The 20,520-nt window shown below is 37.6% G+C and overlaps 2 protein-coding genes and 1 long non-coding RNA gene across 3 annotated transcripts; 1 reads left to right on the top strand and 2 right to left on the bottom strand.

Annotated features, from left to right (window-relative positions):
• Nucleotides 1-531: 531 nt before the first annotated feature.
• Nucleotides 532-3,603, bottom strand: LOC122665269 (DNA repair protein RAD51 homolog 3-like). Its single transcript, XM_043861379.1, has 3 exons — nucleotides 3,389-3,603; nucleotides 2,590-2,656; nucleotides 532-707 (listed from the first exon to the last, which is right to left on the bottom strand). The coding sequence occupies exons 1-3, from the start codon at nucleotides 3,530-3,532 to the stop codon at nucleotides 532-534; spliced, it is 387 nt and encodes a 128-aa protein (XP_043717314.1). The 5' UTR covers nucleotides 3,533-3,603.
• Nucleotides 3,604-7,949: 4,346 nt separating this feature from the next.
• Nucleotides 7,950-20,328, bottom strand: LOC122664299. Its single transcript, XR_006333321.1, has 3 exons — nucleotides 20,249-20,328; nucleotides 9,710-9,714; nucleotides 7,950-7,961 (listed from the first exon to the last, which is right to left on the bottom strand). It is a non-coding gene; the product is annotated as an uncharacterized LOC122664299 (long non-coding RNA).
• LOC122664297 (protein EXORDIUM-like 3) lies at nucleotides 19,167-20,321 on the top strand. Its single transcript, XM_043860059.1, has one exon. It carries the CDS (start codon nucleotides 19,181-19,183, stop codon nucleotides 20,198-20,200), a length of 1,020 nt encoding a protein of 339 aa, XP_043715994.1. The 5' UTR covers nucleotides 19,167-19,180; the 3' UTR covers nucleotides 20,201-20,321.
• Nucleotides 20,329-20,520: the final 192 nt, after the last annotated feature.

The following is a 20,520-nucleotide window of genomic DNA, read 5'->3' as shown; positions in this document are numbered from 1 at the left end:
TGGATTGCATAAGATGTTCAGCTGTTGTGTCCATGTTCTATTTTTGAGGCGGTGAGGAGTGCTCTATTTAATATCTAAACAGATCATGGAAGAGCAGCAACTTAGCCAGGAAGTAATGTTCTTTTTCTATCTGCAGACTTGGTTCCTACAGGCTCCATCTCAAAACCCGCTTTAATTGTGATGTCCTATTGATCAATCATTTCTCCTATGTAGCTTTGGAGCACAAAACTTTCCGTGCGGAATGTAGTTTATTTTTGTACATCACTTGTAATAATGACCACAGTGCTAACCTTACTGCTCCTATATGCCCACTTCATTTCTATGGCTGTCAGATAGCAGTCCTGGATCCTTATTAAGTATGATATATTGATATGAACTCTTCAGTAACCAAGTTCCCAGCTTTGCTTCATTTACTAAATTGGGGCTTTGGTCACTCAACTGACATTGGCAGCCCAGGGAAATATTATTCTTCGAAAGAGAAAAAAATCAAGAACACCTTTATTTGCAGCCTATTTACCCCATATATTAGACTTACATTGTTATTATTCTTAAACAATTTGAAGGAGCACCTCGTATCCCTTTGCCAGTAATGGAATACGGTGCTGAAGCAGATCTTAAAGAGGGTAACTCATCAATGTATGCAGATCTTTCATTCTCATTCCAGTACAGAATTATCTGATTGGTACAGGCATGAGACCAACTATCGCCTAAACCATATGCTAAAATATAAATAAGTAGAGGGGAAGGTATCCGTACATGGGAGATTCTCCCATCAACTCCGTCAAATAGGGGGGCTAGGGGTTTTTATGACATTTCAAATCGGCATTTATGCCAATCTGACTGCATTTAATGCAGGTCGTGTACATACACGGCCATGCATGAAAACTTTTACCATAACTAAATAAAGAAAACCAATGAAAAATTTTGCTTCAGTGTTGCACTAAAACTAGGAGTTGACAAGGCAATTAAGAGGAACTATTCCGCATCATCAGTGAAACAAGTAAAACAAAAGAGAATTTGCTGATTATCCAAAATCTCAGATAAAATCAAGGTTATAAAAGTACTAGCACTATAGTAATTACAGGCTAGAGGAAGTAGAACCAGACTGGGAGGAATTTCTGAAGTATTGAGGCATATCAAATTAACACGATTACACCCAGTTTAAGGATTGCTACAACTAAGACATAATGAAACTCTGCCAGGGTTTGGTGCTGCTGGTCCCAAGCCCAGGTGAACGAGGAGGTCTAGTGCGTCAGGGCAGCAGCAAGAATCATACTAAGCCAAACCTTTTGGCATGGATCCTAGACATTCACTCCTTCAGATTGGAGGAGCTAAAAAGAGAAAGAGGTAGGTTTCAAATGACTTTGTGAGAAGTGGTAAAGAACACATGAACGGATCAGGCTTGACAACAAGAAGGGCTCTAAAGAGAGTTGAATGGCAGAACAGGATCTGTGCAGCCAATCCCATTTAGTTGGATAAGGATTAGCTAATAAGTTTGAGTTGTTTACAACAAAGACACTGAAGTGTAAATTCTACATAAAACAAACAAAGGTTATACGACAGATAAAGAAACAATACCATTATGAAAAGTGGAAGCAATGACTTCATTCAGTTACTAGTGTACTAAGGTGATTTCTCAGAAGGTGACTGACTTATTGAGGAAGAAAGCTGGTTAAGCAAAGTTTTACACTCAGGATTTTTTAAAGGGTAACAGGAGCAAGTTAAAGGATATGTTCATTCTCTGGCTTGTCAAACATAGAAAGTGAGTTCATGAACAAGATTGGAGAGGAAGATGCAAAGTAGCATTCCCAAAAGTTACAGATAAAGCAGTAAAGAAAATGCATGAGAAATGGGGAATTTCAAATACTGTTGCTTGTGCAATCTAAAAGTATATTAGTAAGACGTAAAATAAAAAAGAAATATAATAGCAAAGGTTCCTAGTCCCTATTCTTTAGATAAGAATTTAGTTGTGGACCAAATGTCCCTATGCTGAAAGTGTATGCATGACCTGGGGTTAGATTCCAAAATGGGATCAGGTGCCCTCAGGCCTCAAACCCCTGGCATTCAATTCACTGGACACAACCGAAAATTGAGAAATGTTGGCTGAACTCAAAAATTGAGCACCACAGTATTGCGAGAGAGAAGTGTTGAACTGGCACTAGTCAACAATATCTGTATAGAAGTCTTTAGTTTGGCTATGGACATTAATATATGGAAGAGGGATCTATAAGCTGTGTTGTCTGCTTATATTGGCATCTTACACACCAAGCCAATAGCATGTAACGAAATAGAGGTTTGGCGGTTCTCCCCCAAATATTTATTGTTCCAAATTATTGAGAAATTCACTTATTGTGAGAAATATGGCAGAACAGGATTGATATCTGACCCAAGTAGTCGGGGAAAAGGCTTAATGAGTGAAGTTGAGTTACCGAGATAAATATATGGGCAACATATATTTTGACCAAAATGTAGAATAAAGAGTACATGATGCTACAGAAGTTCTATGACTAGCCAAATGTTTATAGCAAGGAAATTATCAAGAGAGTTGTGTTCAGGGAAAAGCCAAATGCCAATTGAGAACACAATTACCTAGAGCAAGTGCTGACTGAACTGAACCTTCATTAAACTTTGTGGTGACTTGGTTCAATAGCACAACCTAGAGAAAGGGGCAGGGAAGGAACATAGAGAAACACAATAAGTGAATTTCTCAATAATGAGTCTAAAAATCCTAGTTAATTTAATTACAGAATTCAGGCTCACAAATATGCATATTACATCATAATGAATTCTTTGAGACCCATGCAGGCAGGCTAGATCCATCAGGATAGGGAAGTTACAGTTACATTTACAGTTAGATTCCAATATAATTATTAAGTGGAAGCCATTAAATGAACTTAGTTAATTTTGAACTAAAAAAGTTTCGCATATAGAACAACGCTAGAAATGCTTTGAATTAACTAGTTTTGCTTGCACTCTGTATATACAAACATAGACAATATGTTAACCTATATGCATAGTCTGTCTCAGGTTCAGTTCAGTTGACGGAGTGACCAACCAAACCAAACCTAGTAAGTGGTTTAGCAACTATATATCAAAGAATAACCTCAAAACCAACCTAGTAAATCGGGCTTCACACTGGCAGCCCGAGCTTTCCATCATTGCAGCAGGCAATGGCCCCTCCCTCAAATCAACAAGTAAAAGATTATCCTGGATAAATTAAAAAATGAATTAGAAGCAACTAAGCTACAAAAAACATATCCATCAGCTTAAATAATATCTCTATATGGTTTGAAATCTGGTTTACCATTTCAAAGTGTTCTTTTTGCATGTGCAAGATCACATCAACATGGAGCACAATTACATTTAACTTACAGAAGTTAATGCTTACCATCAAACTGAATTTTTGAGCAAGTTTCATTAATCTGAGAGCCATTCCACCAAGTACTCGGGTCCAAAGAGCCAAGTCATCAAAATTTTGGCAGAAGTGACAAGTGACACTTTCAAAAATTACAATTTCAACCTGTAAAAACATTAATTTGTTAAAATAAAGCACAACAGGTAGCTAGTAAACACAGGGAAGATACTTTAATCAACCATTGAGATCAATCCAGTTTTTGTACATGTAATGGTGTAAAGGAAAAAATCAAAAGAATATGTTGGCCAAATGAGGCGTTTGATGAGATCGGGATTCTATTTTTAGTACAGAGACTGTTAGCAGGCAAAGAAATATTAGTGTGCGTGTATTTGAAGAAAGATAACAGCCTTTCTGTCATAAAATGAAACACAGTTGGTTCCATTTCTTTAATTTAAACCAACAACAATTGAGGCCCTGTCTATTCAAATGGTGCTACTTTCTTCAATGTAGTTTGCAACATCCCCAAAGTGAGATCCAGAAAATGATTGCACCAACTTGACAGAATGACACTTGTCAACAATATTTCCAGGCATGTATCATGGAGCATGGCCGAGGGTGGGCTTTGGCGCAACGGTAAGGTTACTCCATTGTAACCAAGCGGTTGCGGGTTTGAGCCTGGAAACAGCCTCTTTGTGAAAACAGGGGTAAGGCTGCGTACATTATGACCCTCCCCACACCCCGCAGTGGCGGGAGCCTTGTGCACTGGGTACGCCCTTTTTAATTTGCCATAGAGCATGGCCAATATCACAAGAGAACCTGGGTACAGTTAAGGATTTTATGGATAGTGCAAACCTAAAACTTCTGAGGTGTGGGAAATTTGGAACGCCTATGACCAAAAACAAAATCAAGAACTTATGTCAAGGGATTGCCAATCTGTGTCCAGAACATCGCTTCAGGAAAGCTAGAGTTATAAACGGCAAGACATTAAATCAGTACCTACAAAAGTTCATTTGCCTAAAATTCAAGTTGGCATAATGTATAATACACTGACACTTTACGCTCACAAACGAACTTGTTCCAAGTAGTTTATAAACGCAATTTTCTTAGTTTAACTGCATATCTGGAAGAGAAAATGTTCTCCAAGTAAGCATCAAGTCGTAATTTGTTTTAACAAGCTTGCAAATCAATCCATTGAAAGGGATAGTTTTCCACCATGTCCTTGATGCATGCTTCTGCAACTTGCAAATGTAATGTTTGAACAAAACCAATGCTTATGAGAGACAGCGCCAAAGTTGCATTAACCACCAAGCAATAAGTTCAAAGGTGTACCAACATAAAATTGTTTTTCCTCCTAGGGCACCATAATCAACTGGAATCTGAACATTAACTGCAAGCTGAATCCTGCACTACCCAGATTGAATTATTTTTTAACCACAAAGGATTAGTTGAAATATCAAAAAACCAAGCCCTAGTTGTGTTTTACCAATACCTGGTACTCCACCTGAAAAAGTGTACATGCAAAAGGAAGATATAAAAGTTGATCAGAATGTTTAGTTCTGCACAAGAAGTTAACTCGAGAATCGAGAGAGTAATGTCGCCGGCCGATATTAGCTTTTCTCTCTGTGGAGATTCCAGCGGGAGATTCATACTTCCAAGTTCCATCTCTGCTCCGCTCCGCCCCGCCTCTGCCCTAGCTTGCGCAAACTTGAAACCTCGAAACCTCCCTTTCTCTTTCTTGTGCGCGCCAAACAGCGATTTCCCCGCCAATGATTAATGGGCTAAAATATGAACTGGTCCAGCCCATAAAACAGCCAAATTTAGGCCCAAATCTGAAAAGGCCTAATTGCCTCAAGGCCTTTGGGTGTTCTAGGGTTGAATTGGGCCGAAATACGCCATCCCACTCCGAGCCCAAGCTACGTCCTAGAGTACGATTTCTAAGACAAATGTCCTCCGAAACCCTAAACCTATTTTGAAAGGTAAGGAGAAGGGGAAATCCTAGTGTCATATTTTTCATTTTTTGGGTGAATTATAATGGCATTTTTAACACATTTTGTAGATAACCACCCTTGTCCCGATCCCGATCCAGGCCCCGGGATTCAGATTCAAGGAGACCATTTAAAAACCCTAGGATTTCCTTTACACTAGTAGTTCCTAAAGGGTGTCAAAATGGAACCCAACCCCCCCCAAAAAAAAAAAAAAAAAAAACCCCAAACTGGACCGAAACACCTTATTGGTCGTTGTGATGTTGGGGTTTTAGAAACTGGTAAAAATCGAAACCGATCAAATGGACTGAAACCAACCGAATCAATAGCAGTCGGTTTTGTTTTGGTTTTTAGAAACAAAATCCTAATCGGTCTGATTTCGTTCTGATCCAATAAAACCGAACGAAATCCGAACTGTACCGTTTGACCCTCTTATTCAAAGCCTATCTTAATACATAACGTGAGAGTTGCATGGAACAGTCCAGTATGGCAAAGCAAACAATTCTGGACTAAATTGCCTGGCTTGACTTGGGCTTTCCTTTACCCAGAAAAAAATAAAAAGACTTGGACTTTCCCAAATTCTATTAAATGTAGTGATCGTCCGGGTCCATGTTGTTGCCAACCCTATTGTTCTAGGGCAACTCACTATATAAATTAATTGTTGCCAACCCTATTGTTCTAGGGCAACTCATTATATAAACTAAGGTTTTTCCAAAGTCAGCTCAAATGGCTAGTAGATTTGACACTTACACAAGTGGAGGAAGGTCACATAGCCCTAAAAATGAAGAACCCACAGATGAAGTAGTTATGGTAGTTTAAATGGTCTTTAATTTGATTGTATAGGAATCGAAATAAGGGACCCACCCATGGATGATGATAAAATTGATGAAGTGATGGAGATTGGTTATGCTACCATAATGCTTTATAATGAAACTGCGGTTCCACCTATCAATTAATACATGTCTAAAAAGTGCGTATAATGTTTTATTATAATGAAACTACGGTTCCACCTATCATCATATTAATACATGTATAAAAGGGTGTACGTAGCTTTAACTCTCACTTTGTGGTAATCACTAGGTCGCAATAGAGCAACCTTACCATTTGTTTTTGGGTAAATTGAGCAGTTTTATCGTTACATCGTAATAGACATGTATTAAATGAGACGGCGGCACTGCTTTGTTGACATCTCCTTCTAAAAATCTCTCTTCACATAAAAGCAAATGGATATAATGATGATTTACCAAAATTCATATTTGAAGGTGACTTATCCTGATATCAATGAGAGACAGTAGCCTCGCGGTCCTAACCATTCATCCAAATCATTGTTAATGATCTATTCTATCGTTGAAGTTTTTCACATTTACATCTAAAATCCTCATATAATTCATTTTTGCCTCTCTGTCTCTCTTCTTTCGGTGGCAAAGTTGCATTATAACCTTAAACAATGAACCAATGAATATGAAATCTTAATATTAGAAAATATGTTTTTATGGATTCAAATCTAATATATCTGCAGTTTATGTTTACCTTAAATCACGGAAAGAAATTCATATTTGAAGGTGACTTGTCATAATATCAGGGGGTGTCTGAATGACACCTCTATAGGTGTATTTAGAACTTGACATCTTCTTTTAAATGTCCTTTGTCGTATTCCCAAAATTTCTTTAAGTTAGGGTAAACATGGATTTCAAAAAAATAATTTGAAAGTGACATATTATCATCTCATTATCAAATGTTATCATTGTCATACACATTTTTCGAGTACACATGTAAAAATCGCAATTTTTACCCTTATTGAAAAAAAAATGGCATGTTATATTAAAAGGGTAAAAGAGTAAAGTTACAAATTATTTAACACCTTGTAAGTGTCAATAAGAAGATCCCTAATGAGAGACAATAGCCCCGAGGTCCTCACTCCTGACGATTAATCCAAATCATATTCCCTATTAATAACCTGTTTTATTGTCGAAGTTTCACGGGTGCATCTACATCCTCACATAATTCATTTGTATCTCTCCTTCTCTCTTCTTTCGGTGGCAAAGTTGCATTATAACCTCAAACAATGAACCAATGAGTATGAAATCCTAATCTTGGAAAAGATGATTTTCTTGATTCAAATCTAATATGTCTACATTTTATGTAAACCCTAAATCACGGAAAGAAATTCATATTTAAAGGTGACTTATCATACTATTAATGAGAGACAATAGCCCCAAGGTCCTGACCATTCACCCAAATCATATCCCATGTTAATAACCTATCTTGTCATTGAAGTTTTACAGGTGCATCTATATCCTCACACAATTCATTTCTATATCTCTTACTATCTTCTTTAGTGGCAAAGTTGCATTATAACCTCAAACAATGAACCAATCATGAGTATTAAATCTTAATATTGGAAAAGATGGTTTTCTTGATTGAAATCTAATATGTTTGCATTTTATCTTTACCCTAAATCACGGAAAGAAGTTCATATTTGAAGATGTCTTATCATAATATCAATGAGAGATTGTAGCCCTGATGTCCTGAACATTAGTCCAAATCACATTTCCTGTTAAAAACCTATTCTATGGTTGAAGTTTCACGGGTGCATCTACATCCTCATATAATTCATTTATACTCTCTTTTCTCTCTTCTTTTGGTGGCAAAGTTGTATTATAACCTCAAACCATGAACCAATGAGTGTGTAATCTTAATCATGGAAAATATGATTTTCTTGATGGATCAAATATTTCAACATTTTTCTCTATTTTTTGTTATGAGTCCAAATTTTACTAATTATAATTTCAATAAAAAAATTAAAAGGGTTTTTTTTTTTTTTTTTTTTTAAAAAGGGGGAGGGGGGAAGGAGGCTAAGAAGCTAGTGGGAAAGGAAAGGAAAGGAAAGGAAAAGAAGTAATAAGGATATAAGCTTTCACCATAAACAATTAAAGCAGGCTATAAGTTTCATCATAAGCAATGAGAGCCATCAATGTTTGATAAAACATTTTGACTTATGAGTTAAATTTGCCATGATTATGCTCTAGCAATCTAATTATAATTCTTATGAATTGAGTAAATTGTTGTTAAAGGTAAAGTAGGGCTCAATGCATGCAATGAGATTACTTGATTAATAGATGACCATTTTTTTTTTCTTTTTTCCAACATTTTTATAGTTTAACTCCCTCTACAGCTTAATCCTTCCACAATTTATCCACTCCAAGAAGGTAATATTATGAGTCAAATGACATTGAAAATTAGGGTTGCTCTTGCATAGGATTCCATCTAAACCATTATCTAGTTTTCTTTTAACACTAGAAAACAGAGACACACACACTATATTGTTGTTGGTGTTAGTGATGTTGTCATTCAATGTTTTCTTTCTTTCTCATAACATTAAAGTTTGTGTAGAGCTATATTGTTGCTGGTTTTGAAAATATCTCTCAATTTTTAAGATATGTTGTACTAGTTGTTGACAGATGGGTATTATTTTTCTGTATTGTGTTGTGTCAAAGATTACAAAAAATGATGCATATAATACTTTATGTTCTGGTGGATGGTGGGTTTCTTAGGTAACCCATTTCATTCAATGGTGGCCAGATGCCCAATCTATGATCCAGATGCTATATATTTTCCAAATGTAGGAAAAGGTACTTTCCCTATTACTAGCCCACTTAGCCCTGAATAATTATCACCACCAATTCGTGGGCATCTCTAATTTTGCTAATTTTTTTAATAAAGGGGAGTGGATCCCATTTTGAACAGTGTTTCAGGCAGGGGATAAGGTGATCATTTTTGTCTCATATGAGGAATTGGAGGAATTGAAGAGGACAGCGAATTGAAAGGGATAACGATTCCACTAACCCCCTCTCTCTCTCTCTCTCTCTTTGTGAGGGTTTGTGTGTGGAGAGAGAGACTGCTAGAGAGAGAGAGAGAGAGAGAGGGGGGTTGTATGGAGAGAACGTGAGTGTTTGTGTGTGGAGAGAGAGAGAGAGACTTTTAATGTAAGAGCTCATTTGTTTTCTGGTCTAAAGAGACAGATGATTCAGAAACTCCCAAAGTTGTGATTAAACATAAAAAAAAATAAAGGAAGGATGACCAAGCTGCTTTACTCATTGGTCAAACTAATAAACTTTGGACTCTTTTCAGTGACTGAAAGTTTGATTGCCAACTATAAAGGGAGCTAACTACTCATTGAATTGTTTTTGTCTAATCAAATGAGATCCAAGTTTTGTCACTTTCACTTATATAAAGCACAACCCTTTTAATTATTTCTCTCTACTGATAGGATTTTGCTTTTCACACTTCATTGCTTCTTTAATTTGATTCTTGGGAACCAGCTATAATGCAGTAATGTAGTATTCATAATCTCAATTACTTAATTCCCAACTCTTCCTTAAACAATGGACTTAGCTAGGTATAGACAAAGCTAATTAAAAACCCTAAACCTATTTGAAAAGAAGTAATATAGAAATGGGTACATCAAAAGATAATATGAATTGAGTGCAGGTAAAGCAATGAAATGGCTAAAGAAGATAAATCAATATAAATTTATACACTTAAAATAGATAAGTTGTTGTTACTTGTTAGATCCATGACATCATAGATTGAAGGCTTCAACAACTGTCTTCCACTAAGCACTTAACTTGTTTATGCTAAAAATTAAATAGCTTCAACAGTCAATAGTACTAATGAAGGTGAAGACCTTGGTTCCTTAGGAGGAGAAAAGCCTCAGATTGTTGGAATTGAAGATGAGCTCAGCTTAATTGTTGTTTTCAATTTTTTAGAAACAAAGAGGTTTCTATTTGTATTTCTGAAGTCTCAATTGATCTAAACTTGTCAAACTCAATTATTTATCAGAAAATATGTCACAAGTCCATTTCACTTACCCACTAAAAATATAGGAGATCTAGATTATGGACCCATGACCCTGATTCACATAACCCCACCAAGATAACCAAAGTTGATTAATTCTCAAAGTGAAGGAATTTATTTTTTTCTTTCTTATGAAGAAATAATAAATTTCCAAATAGAGATCATCATGTGTGAAGAATTAAAGTGATTCTGAATATAATTGTGTATTAATCATTCAAAAAGAAAACCCTCTCAAGAAATAGTATTTTTCTTCCAAAATTACTGTTTCTCATTGAAATGAACTCTTTTTCAATCTGACACATAATTGATTCAAGGTCTCATATATGCTAGTTGAAAAAGAAGATAAACGACAATCTACTTCTACAGAAGAAATTAAAGGAGTGGGTAATATATAGCTATCAAGGCACAATATATCAGTCATACACTAATTGCATTTGGCCTTTTGTAAGACAACCTATCAAAAAAGAAAAAAAAAAACTATCAATCAATCAATTAATGAACTACTTGAATCAGTAAACAGTGTTCATAAATTTGATTATCAGAATCAGTTATGACTTATAAATGAAAGTAGTAATTCATGTGAAAATTTCATAGAAGTGAATTTCCATAATTTTTACTCACTACTCATTAATTTAAAAATTAATGATGGTACAACCATTTAATCACGGTGTACATCATAATGAATAGAAATAAAAACAAAATATATTTATACATAGGACCAAGTTTCCCTCCACATATGGTGAATGGGGGGATCCCATTTACCATGGGACAGGAGAGGGTGGGAGAAAGCATCACAAGGGTCTTTTGAGAAAAAAATAATAAAACCCTGTTGAGGTTTGTGAACCCTAGATGGAGGGTGAACCGTCTCAATGGATGGAGGAAAACTTTGTCCTACATAAATTGTATATGACAAGTATTTTAAATGAAAATAAAAAAAGCCCATACATATGATTAGAAAGTCATTCTCTACCCAAAAAAAAAAAAAAAGTTGGCAAGATAGTGCTTTGAGCCTTGTCTACTGTACTGCCAATTTTTTTAGGGGGAGCAAATTGACATTTTGTTTGCGGAGTAAAGATAAAAATTAAGTCAAAGAATTATCAATTTTATTTTAGGGGAGGAGGTGGGTTGTGGATGTTGGGAGAATAATTCCACATCGATTACCCCTAAGACCTTTTGTCACCTCATATGCTTGTGAGTCCCTCTAGCCAAAAGTCCGAGCTTTTAGATTGGATATTTTTTTTATTTTTTTTTATGAAAGTGTAATCACACAAACCACACACACCAATCCCAAAAGGTTTTACAATGGCATGGTTGACAGGAATAATCATTTAATGGCTTTCCAAATTAACCTATATCTCGGTTAAAGGGTCATGGGATAGAAACCTTACAAAGTTATCTACCTGAGACCAAAATGATGAATAACATGATCATAGCTTAATTGAAAGGGGAAAAAAGCATTTCTCATATTCTCTTCATTGTTGGAAAACCAGGTCTTGCTTGAGTCATTCACTCGAGTTTTTTTGCCTATTGTTACAAAATGATACGATTTTGTTCAAGTTTTCTTAGTGAATTAGTATTTTTACTCAAGTCATCCAAAACTCATTGAGTTTGATCATTTCCTATTAGGTACTAGGCTCATACACCAAAAGTTCATGAGCTGATAAAACGTGTTAAATCAAGTCCTTTAATCTATCTCATACTAGGCTAGTTCAATTTAGTGTTTGTACATTAGATTGAGCCCCATTAGGTACATAATAGACCATCATGCTTCCGTAGCCTTCATTTTCAACGGCTTCCACTCTAGGCAGTAGGTAGCTCTTTCCAAGGGGTTCTCCTCTACTCTAGGATTTCAGTCTGGGGCAAGTAATCCTTTCTTGACGACTTTTATTCTAGTCTAGGTAGCTCTCTCCTAGTAATCATTTCCGTGACTCAAACACATGACGTGATGTCTAGTTCTGATACCAAATGCTAGATACTTGACTGATATGCCAAGAGCTCTAGAGCTTCTTTTTTTTTTTGTAAAAAAAAACTCTAGAGCTTATGGAACACATTAAATCAATCCCTTTAACTTATCTCATACTAGGCTGGTCTAATCTAGCATTCGTACACTAAACGAACCCCATTAAGCACATAACATACCCCTCCCCCCTCTTATTTTTTGCATTTAGAAAATAGTCATGGTTTATAACCACATGTGTGAGTGTTACTCTTGTTCACCATCAATTGAACAACCAAAATTCAGAGACTTGTGGTTTTTTTTTCCTTCCATTTATTTGCGTTACATGATTTCTAATGAATTATGTACAGTGTTGCACGTGACTTGTCCTCTCCAAGTTTGACATGGACAAGTCACCAAGCTTTGTTGAGGATGAGTCGAATAAAAACAAACCTAGTTTTTCCAACCAATTAGTAAGATTTGATACATGGGAAATTTCAAAAAAGGAAACTTACCTTAAGAATTTCATTTTCAACTCTTTCTCTTTTTGACCTTCTCCCCCCTTTGTTCACATGTCTAAATGCAATTACATGCACCATTACTCCATTAGATTATCTTATACATTTTCTTTCTTTACATGGAGTGCAGTTTCCTTTTTTAACTCTCCCCCCCCCTAATAGAAATATGTAGCATACCTTAGATTTCATTTAATTGTCATAATTTATATTAATTGGGTAATGGGCGAACATGCTTAGGTATCTAGGGATTGAGGCGTCATCTCATAGTGCCCTGTGAGAGGGGCATAGAAAACACCACCAAATAGAAAATTTGTCAAAACTTATAAAAAAGAAAAAACAAAAAACCCTCACCCCTAATTTCAATGAGGAAAAATATAAAGTCACTTAAATGCTTTACCTGCTCCAGTCATGGTTTTATCAAGTCTCAAGAGTTCATACATGAATCTATACCTACAAAAGTATATATACACATGGATGCATTAAATTGTAACTCTTAACAATGATATATGGGTGATCCATACATATGCAGGGCCCAATAAAAATTAATTAATTTCTTGAAAGGGATATCTCCAAATGATCAATTTCATTGATGAATGGGTTGGTTCTTGTTTCTTTCAATTGTATTCCTAAGCTCTCAAATCTCCATCATATATGGGTTCATGGTTGTTTTCACTTTTCAGATGATGGTAAGAAGAAATGTAGTTGGGGATGCTTAAATTCTGTATTTGTTTGTGGTACCAGCAAGTTCTTAAATTACACCTAGAGTTAAAAGGTTTTGTAGAAGCAAATAAATGTCCATATCTACGTCCGACCAAAATGCTAAGACTGAATAGGAATAAAGGGGTAAAAGTGTAAAACTGAGAAACACAAATGGATTTTATTTGTGAGAGGTATATCCTAGAAAAAGTTATTTGATGGCGATAAGAAGACATTCAAGTCTCAAAATGTTGGATCCAGATCTTCTATAGCGCCGATCGTCTTACGCAGATACAAAGCGGTGTATAATGACCGTCTTACCTCTACCCAAACGCCTTACCCGAGAGAGACCCAATTTATAAAAGACATCCATTGATTTGATTCCCTTTTTTTCTTTTTTTTCTTTTTTTAAGTGACATCTTCAAAAACAAATTTCCATGATGAAAGGCTTAAGTGAAGGGAATTGGAGGGATAGATTCCAACATGAAAGAAAGAATGTGACTGAATGAAGTTGATGATGAAATGCTACTACTACAGCAGATATGGTTGATGCGTTTGGACTTGGGATGAAACCGGGCACACATCCATAGGACCCTATCATTATCATCCCTAGGTTTCCGGGACTCTTGTCTCTCAAAAGAGACTGCCTAGTTGAGCCGAAGAGAGAAAGGGAGAAAGAGAAAGACATATCAAAAAATCTCGCTAGTTCATTCATGAGAGTTGAGGCGTGTGGACACTGTGGAGTGTTCACAGAGAGGGTGGTGCGACCAGTTCCGTTCCACACCTTCTCTTTCCCTCGTTCTCTCAAAGTCTCAAAGTCACAGCAATGATTCAGGGGCAGAGAGGAGGTGGGAGGTGTGGACCAGTCCACCAGGGCGGTGGGATCTCATTCTCTAAAACCTGAAAATCTACAGTCTCTGAGTGACTGAGTGTATTGAGAGAGAGTGTCCCCTCTGTTCCCTAAAGACCCCAAACCCAAGTCACGCCCTCTCGCTGCTCCCTTCCAAATACTCTTCTTTCTTATTGGGACCCATCTCCCACGTCGCATTCCTTCTCTGCTAGCTGTTCCAATGCCTACTTCTTTTGGCTCTCTCTCCATCATTTGCGGCCGCGCAATTCCCTCCTGTGATTACGCTCACTGTTCCTTCCTTCACCATTCTGTCACTCTCTCTCTCTCTCACTCTGTTTGATGTACACGCTTTTTTCTTTTTTATTGGTGTTGATCTTATAGATCACATTATAACTTATAAATGAATGCAACACAAGTGACTGTAACAATGCCCCAATGAAGAAATCTCATAGAGCCCCTTTTCTGTGGATGAGGTAATGAGTCCAAGTCAAATCCAGTCCAGTCTGGTCTAATACTGTCATCTCTATATACCAATGCAAACATCTCATTTCACTTTCTTTAAAGCCAGTGGGTAATGGCTCCATGCTAATTCCCAGGCGGCACCAGAAGAAAAGGGCAAAAATAAAAAAGAGAACCCACAATTGTCTGGCTTTTAGAGCAACACTCTAACATAATAGCAGGATACAGTATAGCTGATAAGGACATGAGCATCATATCCCTTCATGCCCACATATACACTTTGGACACTCTTTAGATGCCCTACCCTATTGGAGATTGGAGCAGAGATGATCACTGACTCGTTACTTAACTCGGATTGGATTGAGAAGAATGAAATTGTGAAATTTTAGATTGTTATAAAGGGAAGGACGATTATGCTCATATCAGGTAATGGGACTTGGGACCACACCAATCCAGTGGTGATTGGTGGGGTGGTTCATATACCCTCCAAATTCCTTCCCTGCAAGAAAGGTCAAGAGGCCATTTGTGTTTCAACTTCAAGAGAGGACCCACCCTCTTCACATAAGACGGTGGCTGGTGAGACCCTTAACGCTTCTGCTTCCGTCCCTACTCGCTTGAAAAAGAAATATGAAATGGAAGATGGTCCAAATGTAGGTTGAGGGAAACGAAGCAAAACTTCTTTGGGATCATCCCATGCATCAAAAAAAAAAAAAAATTTGTCGAAAAGATTGCTATCTGGTCGTATGGCTCCATATAAAGGTGGAAATCCCACTAAGGCGATGCTTTTACGTGCATTTTCCTTGGCCAGCACACACATTCAGGATCTAAAGGCCCGGACAGTAATCTCTTTCTCAATATGTATTTAAGTTCATTTTGGCAATGTAATTATAAAAGGGAAGCTATTATTTTGATGATTTTTATTTTGGGAAAAATATCTCTACTTGGTGGTGTTTCTTATACCCTCTCATAGGACACCGTGAGATGACGTCTCTACCCTCTGGGTAGATACCCAGACATGCTCACCTATTGGCCTAGACGTTTGTGTAGAAATCTCTTGCCCTTTTTTTATTTTTATGAAATAATTATTGAAGTCACTTGCTTGCTCAGTTGGTTGGTGCCTTAACCATAGAGAGCAAGCTCTCTCTCTCTCTCTCTCTCTCACAACCAAACAAGAAGGCCACCCTATTCTTTCGCATAAGAACCCTAAGGGCAAGGTTTTCTTGGAAGGTAGTTTAAGACAAGCTTTTAGCAGCCCTAATATTGTCATGTTGTAGCTTCAATGGGATTCAATAATTGTAAATGTGTTGATCGAGAAGTCATCAACTAGTTTGGTAAGTATCAACACAATCCAACCTCCCCACATGGACTTCTTGACTTTGGGCTTTGAGGTTAAGGGGAGGAGAAAAGAGGTAAATCATCGACTAGTTTGGTAAGTTTCTATTGGTTGAAACTTCAATTTCAAAACAATTTCCCCTCTGCAACTGGGAAACCAAGCAGTGATGTCTACTATGGTGGATGAACGACGGAAATATGGAGGATCCAACTTTTCGTGGACCATTGAAGCCTCATGTGGCTAATAATGGAAGACCAAGAAAGCTTCCTTAATCCAAGTGTCTTTTATTTTATTTTCCCCCCTCTTTGTAAACAGTTGAAAATAATGGTAATCTAAATTTGTAAATACATGAGATGTAAATGATTAAATTTTAATCTAAAACACATTGATGATATTTTTTTAAGAACACCCATTGGTGTGGCATGTAGATTTTTTAACAAGTCGGCAAAGGAGTTTTTGTTTTTTTTGGGGTCGGATGAGCCAACTTTGTTTTGAGGAAAAATGAAAAAATATCATTTCAGTTTGAGAAGTACTTATTTCAAGAAGGGGCTTGGAATTCCCTCTTGAAAAGCTCGAAGAGAGTCTCTGAGATCTTGAGGTGCACGGTCGTAACGCCTATTGGGGTGTGCAACCCCATTGTAAACCTCAAAACATGCATAAAAATTGAGGATTGAAATTTAGAGAGTAAATTCCAAAGGCCTGAGTTTTCCTTCAACCACGTTGATTGAGGCCTTCAATTGGTGTCCATAGGGGGATTGTGCACAGTAGGGGTTATCAATGTTTGATCATTTATAAATAGGGGGCAGATATTTATGGTTATTCATTGGGCCAGTGATCCTTTACTGCCAAAACTTCTTTCAACTCACAAAGTCATTATATTGAGCTAGTTTTTCACAATCTCTCTTAATCAATCCAAAGACCTTACCAGAATTTAATCCACTCGGCAAACAAAAAAGTTGTCTCAAAGGGGCAAAGGCAAACTGAGGATTCAAACCAAGCTAACTTAGCATGATTACAAGATAAAGGAGTGTGAGTAAAAGACTCATGTGTTTCATTTCAACATGGCCAAGAAGGATTTGAGATCAAACTTCTTTCAACTAACATGGATTTAACACTTAAAGCATCATGGTAGACCCTTCAAACAAAGGACTTGATTCTAAGAGAATTATCTAAAAGGATAAAGTTCTCTGTCCGGCAGTGTAGCCTACGTCAGCACTCCCATGAATCTATCTCTCTCTTCCTCATATGAAAAGACACCCATGCCCCCTTGTTTTGAGGAGGAGAGAGATAGACACATGGGGAGTGTGGCCTAACAGAAAACTACTTCCCTGATCTAAATTTTAAATAATTTTCCAAGTAGAAGATGGGAGGGGATTTGATTTAATATAGATGATTGAAAAGGAGGGATTGATGAATTGGAAACTTGATAACCTCTTTAAATACTCAAAAAACAAAAGAAAAAATTTCACGGACACCCCCTAAAGTATCCAATATCTCATAAATTTACCAAACTTGGTCAAAATATCACAGATACCCCCTATTTTTATGAATTTATTTCAACTTAGTCCACTCCGTTAGTCTCTGCCCTGTTAACTCTTTTTAAATGGCGAAATTGCCCTTACCTGTGAAACCCATTTCCCCCACTTCTTCTCCATTTTCCACTTGAATGTGTTCGATGTTTCTGCTTGGCAGGTAACTAACTCTAGGGTCATCATCTTCCCTATCCATCTCGATCATCCCCTTATTTCTCTCAATTTTTCGGTCCATTGTTGTGATTTGTTGTGTTTTCCCCTAGCTCAGGGAAATCCATCCCTGTTTCAGACTTTTTTCTCCTTGCTTTGCCGCTGGTAATGGTCGTCGTAGCCGGAGCAGGTGATGGTCGCCGGAGCCGGAGCCGGAGCCATAGAGGGAAGAAGATGAAATGACAGTTTTGTCTTTTTATTTAAATAACTAAGGGGTAAAATGGATATTTAGGGAAGAAGATGAACTGATAATTTTATCCTTTTATTTAAATAATTAAGGGGTAAAATGGATATTTCACCTTTAGGTACTAACTGTGATTAACATTAGGGGTGTCTGTGACATTTTGATCAAGTTTGGTAAGTTTATGAGATATTGAATACTTTTAGGGGGTGTCCGTGAAATTTTCCCAAAATAACACATTCCCATCATAAATCCAAACCCAACAATAATAAAAAAATCATGAAATTCAACAGAATTTTTACCACCTCATCATCAAAGTCAGATAGAAATTTTGAAAACAAGAAATCCACTTCTCAATCCCTAATGACTGAGTCAATAAGATCATCAACAAACTCTAAATAGATCATAAACAAACTCTAAATTACAATGAATAGCTTTAGGATGGGGAACTCTAAATTTAGATTGTTTAGATATAAAATTTCACATCCAAATGTAATCATACAATCTGCATAAATTCACCTTATTCCTTGTATTTTTAATTATTACTTTTTCTTAATTATTTTTTTAAAAAATCATATTTTCTGTAAAGTCTCAAATATGGTTTCATAAACAAAAGACCTTAAACCTTGCCTACCCTTAGGAAGGTCTCCCACTCTCCCTATATGCCTATATGGAATGAATATGGACAGTTTAGGCATATTTTTAAGGTTCAGGCCTTTTCTAGTTGATTCTACATGAATCAGAATTGGATTTTTGGCAGAGAAGCAGAATGGCAGATAATCCTCACCTGATGAGAATAGCTTGAAATTTTGAAAATTAAAACTTTTAATTTCCTAAAATACCCTTCCGTCAGTTTCCCTCCTGTTCAAGAAGGGAACAGGAAACAGAAAAAGTTCACCGTGATGACGCCTGAGGTGGTAAAGCCGTAAAGCTCTGACTTGTGGGCCCCCCATCTCATGACAGCTATTAAATCTACCTGTCTTCCATTACACATTTTCACACCCCCATCTTGGCATGGCGCGCTTCTCTTCCAAACTCCGAAGTCCCCAATGTCCACACAAACAAAAAACCCCCACAAAAAAAAAAAAAATCCCAAAAAGTAAAATAAAAGTAAGAAACGCCTTTCCCTCCTTCCGAAGTCCCAAGCTTTCTCACTCTCTCTCAGTCTCTCTATATATAAATAACGAAAGAGGGGAAGAAGAAGAAGCAGAAAAACTAAAATGCGGCAGGGATGTGTGCGAAGCCGGTGCTCGGCGACACCGTTATCGTCGATGCTCCTCCCCATTGCTGCCACCGTATCCCTCTTCCTCCTCTTCACTACTCCGGTGACCGGGTGGCGACCATGGTCAAACCAGAAACCAAACACCGCCAATACCACAGCTGATCTGGAGTTCGGAGGCTCAAAGAAGTATGAAGGTTCTTCTGAGTTCGTCAAACTCAAGTACCACATGGGTCCAGTTCTAACCAACAACATTACCCTCCACATTATCTGGTACGGCCACTGGCAGAAATCCCAGAAACGCATCATCCGTGGCTTCCTCAACTCCATCTCCGCCGTAGATACCAAACACCCCTCCGTAGCCGGTTGGTGGAAGACGGTCCAGCTTTACACTGATCAAACCGGAGCCAACATTAGCCGTACCGTCAGACTCGGTGAAGAGAAAAACGACCGCTTCTACTCTCACGGCAAGTCTCTCACTCGTCTCTCCATTCAATCCATTATAAAGATCGCCGTTACAGCCCGAACCAAACCCTTACCCATCAACCCAAAGAACGGTCTATACCTGCTCTTCACCTCCGATGATGTTCAGGTAGAAGATTTCTGCAGTCAGATTTGTGGGTTTCATTACTTCACTTTCCCTTCAATCGTTGGATACACTTTACCTTTCGCTTGGGTAGGCAACTCGGCTACCCAGTGCGCTGGAGTGTGCGCGTACCCATTTGCGGTGCCGTCGTACATTCCGAATCTGAAGCCGGTGAGGTCACCAAACAGTGAAGTGGGTGTGGATGGGATGATAAGCGTGATAGCACACGAATTAGCAGAGCTGGCAACGAACCCATTAGTGAACGCTTGGTATGCAGGGCAAGACCCAAGTTTTCCGGTGGAAATCGCCGATCTGTGTGAAGGGATATATGGAACAGGAGGTGGTGGATCTTACACAGGGCAGATGTTGGAAGGAGAAGATGGAGCAACGTACAACATGAATGGGGTGGGAAGAAGGTTTTTGGTTCAGTGGGTGTGGAACCCTACTGTGAATTATTGCTCTGGTCCAAATGCACTCGATCAGTAGAACTGTGGCTGTAGGGGTAGTACTACTTCACTGGTTACTTGTTTCTACTTCTGTAGTTAGTAATGGTGGACTTCTTGTCCTCTGGTACTTATTCAAATTTCAAAAAAAGAGAAAAAGAAAAGATCCTTATTTTTTTGGGGATGGGTGGGGCCGTGGGGTCATGTTGTTCTCTAGGGAATAGTGTTTTGCTTCGATGGGGGATTAGTACCAGTTGGGGTTCAAGGATTATCAGTTCAGGTGTTAAGAAATTGGGTAAATAAGCGTTCTTCTGCTACTTTGCTATGTACAAAAGAAAGAGAGATTTGGATTCGTTAGCAGTT

The sequence above is a fragment of the Telopea speciosissima genome, chromosome 6, assembly GCF_018873765.1.
Source record: "Telopea speciosissima isolate NSW1024214 ecotype Mountain lineage chromosome 6, Tspe_v1, whole genome shotgun sequence".
NCBI classification, from domain to species: Eukaryota; Viridiplantae; Streptophyta; class Magnoliopsida; order Proteales; family Proteaceae; genus Telopea; species Telopea speciosissima.
This window is presented reverse-complemented; position numbering and strand designations above follow the sequence as displayed.

What these genes read in the sequence shown, in the direction of transcription:
- LOC122665269 (XM_043861379.1), bottom strand. Translation starts at nt 3,532, where the DNA reads ATGTTTTTACAGGTTGAAATTGTAATTTTTGAAAGTGTCACTTGTCAC. An exon ending in CTCAAAAATTCAGTTTGATG is followed by an intron (nt 2,657 to 3,388) that starts GTAAGCATTAAC and finishes CCCTTTCTCTAG; the next exon opens with GTTGTGCTATTGAACCAAGT. An exon ending in TCAGTCAGCACTTGCTCTAG is followed by an intron (nt 708 to 2,589) that starts GTAATTGTGTTC and finishes CATATGGTTTAG; the next exon opens with GCGATAGTTGGTCTCATGCC.
- LOC122664297 (XM_043860059.1), top strand. Translation starts at nt 19,181, where the DNA reads ATGCTCCTCCCCATTGCTGCCACCGTATCCCTCTTCCTCCTCTTCACT.